The sequence below is a fragment of the Ixodes scapularis genome, unplaced genomic scaffold (assembly GCF_016920785.2).
Source record: "Ixodes scapularis isolate PalLabHiFi unplaced genomic scaffold, ASM1692078v2 PGA_scaffold9__187_contigs__length_104089568, whole genome shotgun sequence".
Classification (NCBI taxonomy): domain Eukaryota; kingdom Metazoa; phylum Arthropoda; class Arachnida; order Ixodida; family Ixodidae; genus Ixodes; species Ixodes scapularis.
In genome coordinates, this window is record NW_024609884.1 from 89,227,600 (window position 1) to 89,237,176 (window position 9,577).

Genomic DNA, 9,577 nt, shown 5'->3' on the forward strand with positions numbered 1-9,577 from the left:
CAAATGATTGAACAGTTTGCTAGAGAGAAAATAAATATTACATGAGCTTCCTAACACCGAATCTAATGCTGAGGAAGTCGCACCTTTGAATCATGACGATCGGCAGTTGCGTCTGCTCTGCAAAATCCCCAAAATGGCGGCGCCCACAGCAATGTCGTAGAACGGAGTGCCGATACTCTAAGCGCAGCTCATTTAGTGGCTCTTGTCGGGGCTAAAAAAAAAATTGCAGTGGCTTAGCTCGGCTATGCCAGGATATACGTAGCGTGAGCTGAGGTTCAGCTGGTTATTCTTAGCTTTCCTGGTTGTCTAGGGTTAGCTTGATTATCATGCTTACTGCTGCTTCAATGACACACAGACGGTATGCCGGTATACGCATTATGTGATTACTTCGGATCCAATGAGTTAAGCTTCTCCGCTGTTCTTATTGCGGAGGAGGAGCCGTGTAACCGACCTTTCGGTTGCTCGTCAAAAGATCCCCAGGTGGTCGAAATGAATCCTCAATCCTCCGCTGGGGGGAGCCAGATGCCCGTCGTTGGTTTGGCATGTAATACCCCTGTCAGACGGGCATCTTGAAGGCCTTTAGGGTAAAGGTCCTTTAACTCAAATGTCATTTAGGCGGTGTCAGACGCGCAAGTCAAATGTCATTCGGGCTAAATGACATTTACGTTCAACGGAGTTACAACAACTCCGTTAACTCCCCAACTGCCTACTCTCGTCGACAGCGATCACGGATGACGACGAAAATAATAAAAAATAGATAGTCTCACTTAGGAATTCATCAGTTAGAATAAATTTTAAAACAATTTACGAAGCTGTCTGCTTACTTTAAAAAGACTTTAGCGCGACCACAGCAATCATGTTCTCTGCTCCTTCCTGTTCGTCGTAACTCGACTCGCCATTGTGCTCGCCGCTCTCCTTATCTCTTCGCTTTTGATCTTGTTTTTGTGTTCTTCCTTCTCCTTCGCTTCTGCTTTCGTTGTATTACTTAACTTTCATTTTGCAGTGTTCTTTTGTATTCCTAAATAGAAAGTTTTAATTTTTCCTTTTTCATAGTTTGTATTTAGTTTGTATTTTGTCGAACGATGACGGAGCCGTCGCAGAAGGGCCCGCGAGTCCAGTGGTCCGTCTCTGAGATTTGGGCCTTGATCGGCCTTTGGGAGGATAGGTTGTGCGACCTCCGGCGCCAAAAAAGGAATGGGGGGATTTACGCCGAAATGTCAGAGGCGATGAAGTTAATTGGGCATAACAAGTCCAAGGATCAAGTGCACAACAAGATCGAAAACCTCACGAGCGTCTACCGGTAAGCAATATTCATGAACCCTGTTTCCTTCGATATTATGGTGCACCAAGACCCGAAATCGGGTGTAAGAACTTTGGGAGAAATATTATAGTAAATATGTAGCTTTAATATTTGCCTCTGGCTCTAGGGTCGGATTTGGTCAACGATGAGAGCAAGATCTCGGCCACTATTGATTTTTAACTCAGCCGGCTCGCATTCACGGAACTAAAATATCGTAGCAGAATATCGTCTGCTGACGTGAGGGAAAAGGGGGAGTTCGTCTGCTATGAGTAATTAAAATAAAACATCTGCTAACACGGGAGAAAAAAAAAAAAAAAAGTGGGTCGTCTGCTCCGAGTTCGGCCCCGTGGGCGGTGAGATCGAAAACAAACTTGAATTGGGATTGTCTGCCATTTACCGAAGTACGGAACCGACGACCGTGCTTTGTTTGGAAATGACACAAGCGATTGCTGAGGAACAAAAATGCTTTGTTTGGAAATGGCATAAGCGATTGCTGGGGAACAAAATAATAATTATTACTCGAAACATCAGGATAAGAAGTTACCTGAAACGATCACTATAAACGTTTGCTTTCCTTTCTGAACACGTGAAATAATTCAAAATATGTATCGCAGAGATTGTGTCATGGGTGGTATTGAGAACCATATGGGGCACCAATTTTTAACAGGGCTCAGCAAACACAGGCTGAGTGGATGACTGCACCCCAAAAAGGATTTCTTGGCAACATGAGTCTTTAAATGCTGTGATCATGTGGCTAGCGAGAAAAGATTTGCTTGTTCCACCGCAAGATTCTGAACCACATCTGAAGTAGTCGTGCTCAAAACTCAGCGGAGTGGCTTGTAAAGCTTCCAGAAGTTGAATCCTCCAGTTCCTGAAGTACACAAACTAGTTGAGACTCGTGGCAATAACACGCAAAGCACTATTTAAGAAAAGACAATGGAGGGGGACTCATTACGCTTGGGTGTTTCCACCACCGAGTTTGATATGCAGTCCTTAGTCACTGCTCAGAACCTCAAAAATCTTGTATTCTCGTTCCTAAGCAAGCTCTTAAGTATTTTAAATGTTGCCCTCTTGTCTGTTTGAATGTCTTGCTTGTTTGCTGCCCTTTTTGCATCAGATGGAAACTGTTGGAGTAGCAGATCCTCAGCACCTAGAACCAATTAATGAATGCTGCCTTTTGGGTGGTTACAAGATCCAGCTCATGACAGGATAGCAATGCTTATGACTTTAAATCACAAGTGACAAAAGACACTTTTGCTTATGCATTCCCAAAAACTTGGCAGACTTTGGAGTGGTCACTAGCTTTGTAAAATGGCCCAGCCTTGCACTGGAGGTTGCCTTTGCAAACATATTTGCATACATTATAAATTTTATTGAGCTTGCTATATTATTAGGAAGCACCTGCGGACGGCCAGCACAACCGGAGCAGGAGGAGTGAACTGGCCGTTCTACTGGGAGATTCACCGTTTCCTGGGATCCCTGCCCGCAAACGACAACACTCTCGTGGACGAGAGCTTGTGTGCAGATGATGTGACACCAGCTGTGTTGGAGGTAGGCAGTACATGTTGCACTAACGTTTCACCCACAGAGTACTAACAACATTCCTAATCTCCAAATTTGTGCATGCATTCGTAATCTCCTTTACAGAAAATCTCTCAGTAACAAAGTACAAACTTTAGTGCAGATGTTGTAAGCTAAAACACTTTTCATGAATCTGTCCGCCCGTAATTTCGTCTTCAATGAGGACTAAACAACCTTTAATCGAAACAGCCAATGATGCAGTGGTGAGAGAGTAAATAAAGTTCTTCACGCCCACCATCAACCAAACTGCTGAGATTAGTTTTTCGTTCCCGCTCTGGTATGTTTCGCAAATCGTGACAAAACTATGTCGCGGTTCTTCGGAGCCTTACAAGAATTGTAAATTAGGGATGATTTATTGGGCGTGTTCAGTAGCGGCTCCCTCAGCTCCGAACGGAGTCACTCGAGTCGGAATCCTCAGAGCGCCTACTGAACGGCCAAAAAAACCGCGGCTCCAAACCTGCTTCTACGCTATTTCCGCTTCCTCCCCTGTGCCAGACGGTCTCCGAATAAACTGGAAGCAGACGATAGCGAGCACGATCGCTTTTATTTGACACCGGTATTCATAAAGTCTTGACAAGGTCGTTAAATAAAAAGCGAGTCACTGTACACATCAGCGCTGCTGTTCGAAGCGATCCAACGCGATCAAGCACTTCACTTGGCGGTGCAAAGGCAGCTACTGTTATAAAAACCGACAAAATGTCGTCAGCGGACGCAAAATATGGAGCTCGGCAAATCTACGCCGCCGGTTGCGATACTTTTATATGGCCATACGTCTGTTCTGCCCTTCGCAACAAACTTCCTATAAAATGTACTCGTATACACACCGGGAAGTTCGGCTGCGCTCGGCGATCTAGGTTTTGTCGGCCAAGGCGAGCGTCGGCCAACGTGCACCCCGATTTAGCTATGCAAACAAAACCTTAATCGGGATCATGCTCTGTGTGAGTGTCCAACTGGCTACCGAATTCGCATTCATAGCCTGCCTTGCTCTGTTCAGCACGGACAGGATTTTCGTCGATATTCACCGAGTTTCAGAGCAACGGCGATCAAGACATGCCGTCCAGTGAACGTTTACATTGTTTATTAGCATATTCAAACCCAACAAAATACGGTCCAATGCATTTTCCGAAAAAGCCTTACCTGAAAAGAAATTCAAAGAAAATGTGTGAATGAGTCAGCGCCTAAGAAGGAGCGCTGACTCTTGACTCCTGGAGCCGCTACTGAACGCGCCCATTGAGATGATGTGCAGTCTACTTGGTTTAAAAAACATCCCATCCACCAGTGGAGTCAGTGCCTCATTCACACAATCATCAAGCTATAAGTGAATCTTTGTGCATGCCTAATTGGGCATTTGGGATTTACAGACACACATCACATGCTGCAATGAAGTTGTCTCCTGCTAAGTCATGTTTGGACATAAACAGGGGACTTGTCTGGACAATGATCATAGTGCAGGAAGGACTATCTGCAACTCGAGCTGGGCATATGGCACCAAGTGTTCTAAATTCTAACCAACCCAGTGACAGTCTTGCGCCAATTTTTTTTTTTTTGCTTCAAGATTCCTGGTTGCTTGGCGAATAAAGCCTAAAGTTGTCAAATGAGGGCTGGAGGGCATGTGCTTGGAGATGAGAATAGGCCAATTTAATAAAACTGTTTCGCTTCTGGTTCGTAATTTTCAAACGGATTGGTACACACTTAACGTTCGGGCATGTAGGTTTTGAGCAGATTGGTGTACACTTTCTGCCGTTTGTCATATTGTTTTACGCGAAAGCGAATCTTTGCTAGTGTCTATTTTTGTTCTGGTGAGCCTCAGAATCACGGCCCCAAGTGGCTTCTTCAACGACGGAACTCTGGAAGCACGATCAGGGATATCTCTCGAGTCATGTAAACCTTCATTTACTCTGTTTTTATCCCTATCGTAGAAGCTTTGGGCACGTCTACCGGAGCCATCTTGGTCATCTGCTAACTTGCTAGCATGTATTAACTCTGAATGAAGGATGAAGGCTGGTAATATTTAAAATTGGGTGCTGGCCTTTGCTTCTTTATGTTGCTGAGAAATACGGCAAGTGCAGTTGATCAAAATGCTAAAGTAGAGCAAGGAGAAAACATATGGCCTTCATTGCCTCTGCCCATTGAAAAAGCATAGAACGGCTGCGCACCAAGATGGATGTCGGCCGGATTTTGAATTGAAATGGTACACGTGAAACCACCCTATACACAGAGTAGGTAGAAAGCCAAACTAGTTTCAGAGGGAGACTGTGTACAAATGACACTTGCCATGCACCTACCAGAAGGAATAACGAGTTTGAGGGTTGGGCTAATTGGTAGTTGTTAAACATAATGAGATAAAACGGCGCAAAAAGTCATAAAAGGAAGCGACGGACAGGACAGAGCGCTGACTTGCTGCAGTGTTCAAGGTACGAGAGATTACTGTGTTTCTAGTTTCTAACAAAATTTATCCTATCAGCTGCTTTCAGAAACACAGGCAGAGGATGTCCCGTCAGACGACATGAGGGACGACACATCCGACGAGACGTCCCAGGAGCTGCCTGGTGCGAGTACCAGCGAACTGCCTGGTGCAAGTACCGGCGAGCTGCCTGGTGCGAGCACCAGCAAATCTAGGAGCGGCCACAATGCTGGCAGCAGCAACCCTGCTGGCCGTGGAAAGAAGGCCGGTGGTGCCAGTAATGGCACAACTATCATGTTGCCGCAGGTGCCAGAGTCAGGAAAAAGGAAAAGACCCCCGCACCCCTCTGCCACCCTCGCAAAGGCGGTAATTGAGGAGCAAAAGTTGCTCCGTTTAAGTTTGGAAACGGCTCGGGGCCGTGAGTTCACTCTGCGGGAGCAGGAGCTCAAAATTCAAGAAAAAGCACTGGCCGTGCAAGAAAAGCTTGCGAATGCCATGATGGCCTTTTTCAATAAAACAGGCTAGAGCGGAAGCTGTAGCTTCAAAAAAGTGGTGCTGCTTTTTTTTTTTGTTTGTTTTTCTTTGCTGACAAATTATTTTGGGCTTACCAGGGAAGTAACATCATCTTAAAACCACAAATAACAAGTTTAGAACAGATAGTGCTTGCATGACATTACAACAGTGACAGCAACAATGGGTATTTATTCACCACAGCTGGGATCCAAAGATACACAGGTCCACATTCCGAAGGTGGACAGTAAATAAGAGTGTGGCAACCATCGGCAAAATAGTAATCATACAATGTGAAATACAATGAACAGGCATGCTGCATAAACTAGATAGAGAAAAATTAAAAAAGAGCAAGCCACACACAAGCCTGTTAAGGCATGTTCCATCCAATTGTTGAAAACATCTTTCCAAGCCTGCAGCTGAAATGTTCCGAGACATAGCAAAAGAATTGATTACATCATCACATCAAAGCATTTAAAAGTTTACTACAACGCTTAAATCAAGTACACTCTGGAAAAGCTTTTTTTTTTTCTCTCCTATACTTCTTTTTACCTTTGGAACCGCAACAAAAAAAAGTCTGACTCCTTGCAGACATTTACAAATTTTCACCCTTTATATGGTGCATCAAGATACTTTATGGGAGTTTGTGGTTAGTCATTGTTACAATATCAAAACATGTTTCAAGCACAAACAAATTTGAAAAGAGTACATGACGGCGGACGATGCAGTGTGTAGGCTTCAGAGTGCAGCGGATGCCAGGAGCTGATGGCGCCAATCACGGCATGCAAAAGAGCAACGTTAAGGCTCTCCTCTTTCCTAGAGGGCATTCTTAGGGGCTAATCCAATCAAATGCAGCAGGAGAGAAGAGGGCGATGATGTTACGATTCTAATTCTGGGATTTTAGTAAGAACTACTTAGTGCACCTTATGAACATTGTAAAAAAAAGAACTTGGTGTTTTCTTTACATGGGAACGATAATAGAATAACTATATCAAGCAACATCCACAAGTATGAACATATGTGCCAAGGGTCTGGAAGGATTGTTTCCCTCGACAACACTGTTGTGCCACCATTGACCCTGTGCTTGAACTGAAGCAAAAGCCCGAGATATATGTCGATAAACTGAAAGTGCAAGTTTTAACTATCGTGTTCATAATTGTTTGAAACAAAGCAACTTCTTTCTTCAGCAGGGAGAATAATAAAAATAAATTGCAGGGTTTTCTCTTTAGGTTAAAAGCACTAACAAAAAAAAATTGGGGTGTCTGAATGCTTATACAGCCTAGCACTTTGTCTGCCTCAATGGGCAATTTGTCTCCCAGCTGTAGATGAGAAATTTAGCTAGTGCAGTACAACCGCTAGCCTGGGGTCTTTAAAATTCATCACGCAGTAGTGATACATGACCGCACGCCAGTACAATGCGCTCATCCACATCGAAACAGGCAGGGGTGGGGATTGAACCCAGGATCCCCCAATTCTGCAGCGTGAGCTTTTGCTCCACGTGCTCCAAGCTCGTGTGTGCTAGCCTACTCAGCCACCAATCCTCCTAAAGCTCTAACATACCAAAAAAAACATCCCTGAAAAAAGAAAATACAAAAGAGTATTTTTCAGTGCTATATTGTTCAATAGATGTCAATTGATGAATATTTCCACAACCAGAGTACAAAACCGCTCACGAGTCTCAGTATGGGAGAAATGCATGCGGATATAATCTCTTGCGGTCTAGGTCTTCGCTATCAATAAGAGCACTCAATATGCGGAGCTCTGATTAATATTGTCATTAATTTTGAAAAGAGTCTGATTCGCATTTAATTGATAATCACTATGTTGGTCAGCCACACGCAATAGCTTGCCCTTTATCGACCGTTTCACTGTTCTGAAATATCTCAAATAAAAGTGTGTGTTACGTTTTTGGATCAAGCTTTTAATATGAAAATAGAATGTGCATGATTGCAATTATTGAATTTTTGGGACGCTTCAAGCTCATAAATTAAGTTACTGCCACAGAAAGTCAATGTCAGAAAAATCATTAGATATGCAAGTTCCTTGAAACAGTCGTACTAAGTGGAGAAGCTATTACAAAAAAAAGTTTCCATTAAGAGTCTTGTTCTCCAAATATGTTGGGTAGCTGAATTACTGTATGTATGAGCAAAGTATGAAATTTGGACATAGTAATGCTGCACATACATACCGGTAAACAGACCAGCACATATGCAGGTGGCAGGGAGGGATTGACGATAAACCATGCAACTTCCGAACAAACAGTAAGGCCAGCTAGCTTCACCAAGAGGTGTGGGCATGCACAGGGCTAGTGCAGTAAGTTGGCTTCACATTTCGTTTGGAAGTTGGATGATCTTCCATCGAGTCCTTCCTGCCACTTGTACATGTGATGTCATCACTAGATTACGTTGAGTGTTGCTGCGTGTTCCGCCTATGGAGGTAGGCTGCTATGGCTGCCCTCACGTCCTGTCCATTTCCAGCGGCAACATCCGTTCTACAGAGAGGTTGCAGGAACATGCGGTCGTAGAGCTGCACCTCGGTGACCCACTGTGGCTCAACCCCATCATTGAAGTGCTCGCAGATGTTGTTGAGCACACAGCAGGCTCGGATGATGACCCTGGCATTGTCTACATGGCACTCCATTCTTTTCATTATGCAGCGAAAGCGTGCCTTCACTCTGCCAAAGGCGTTCTCTACTATCCTTCGTGCTCCCGAGAGCTGCTTGTTGAAGCTAGCTTCCGGAGAACTATCCTTTAAGCCCTTGCGCGGATAGGGCTTGAGGAGGTTTGATGTGAGAGGGAAGGCCTGATCGCACAAGATCAGTGGTGGCACAACAGCTCCATTCACAGTGACAAGCGGAGCTCGAAACAACGGTCCTTCCAAGACCTTTGCAAGCTCCGACCTGCGGAAGACGTGTGCGTCGTGGCATCGCCCTGGTGCTCCCACGTTGACATAGCGGAACCTGTAGCGGTGGTCCACCAGAGCCAGCAGAATGATGCTATACCTGAAAAAGAAGCATTGCATGCAGGCAGATTTAATTATGAAAATCCCAACACTTTGAAATGCTTCGTTTGGCTGTTTGGCACGGAGATCTTCTAATTGTTGATATCCCAAATGTTAAATGGATACAGAAACCAAAGTCTGGAGCTCATCTCTTTGCTTATGGAACTTCACCAACACCAATATTTCGTAGGATAATGCAAGAAAACATAATTTGAACTGAATACAATGATAACCAAGAACCATCTCGTGGATGTCTTGAAAGCTTCAATGGAATGTCGTGCCAATAACATGCAAGTAAAGGCCTGTTCACACCTGCAACTGAGTAGGACGGAGAGAGACAAGACCCTCTTGGCGATGGCCTAGGACAATTTACAAACCCCGCTAGAACCAGACAAGAAAACGACTGAGCCCGGAGTATAGCTGTCCGACGGCAGAAACTGTACTTCAAGCCATCATTACCGAGTGCCCCAATTATGACAGGAACAGGGACAATGTGTACACCAGACTCGCTGTCAAGAGGCAAGTTTCTACGGATAATATTGTTTCTGGTGCTATTAAAAAGATGCGAAACATCTGTCAATGCACCCTTGAATTTTTTTTGTGGTAAAGGACTCTTGCAGAATACACCAAAACAACAGAGACCCGGGGTGAGGGGGGGGGGGAGGGGAGGGAAGGGAAGGGAAGGGAAGGGAGGGAGGGAGGGAGGGAAGGGAGGGAGGGAGGAGGAGGAGGGAGGGAGGGAGGGAGGGAGGGATCAGTGGCCGAGAGGGCTAGCGCACAAC

At 44.8% G+C, this 9,577-nt stretch overlaps 1 protein-coding gene and 1 non-coding gene across 2 annotated transcripts; one reads left to right on the forward strand and one right to left on the reverse strand.

The window, feature by feature from the left end:
* The first annotated feature begins 553 nt into the window (after positions 1 to 553).
* Positions 554 to 6,124, forward strand: LOC120846136. The gene is made up of 4 exons (XR_006076865.1): positions 554 to 1,300; positions 2,695 to 2,851; positions 5,346 to 5,834; positions 6,107 to 6,124. It is a non-coding gene; the product is annotated as an uncharacterized LOC120846136 (transcript).
* A 2,071-nt stretch (positions 6,125 to 8,195) lies between these two features.
* Positions 8,196 to 8,880, reverse strand: LOC121833811 (protein ALP1-like). The gene has a single exon (XM_042287461.1). It carries the CDS (start codon positions 8,814 to 8,816, stop codon positions 8,196 to 8,198), a length of 621 nt encoding a protein of 206 aa, XP_042143395.1. The 5' UTR covers positions 8,817 to 8,880.
* Positions 8,881 to 9,577: the final 697 nt, after the last annotated feature.

Coding starts and splice junctions, on each gene's coding strand:
- LOC121833811 (XM_042287461.1), bottom strand. CDS start 8,816: ATGCAATGCTTCTTTTTCAGGTATAGCATCATTCTGCTGGCTCTGGTG.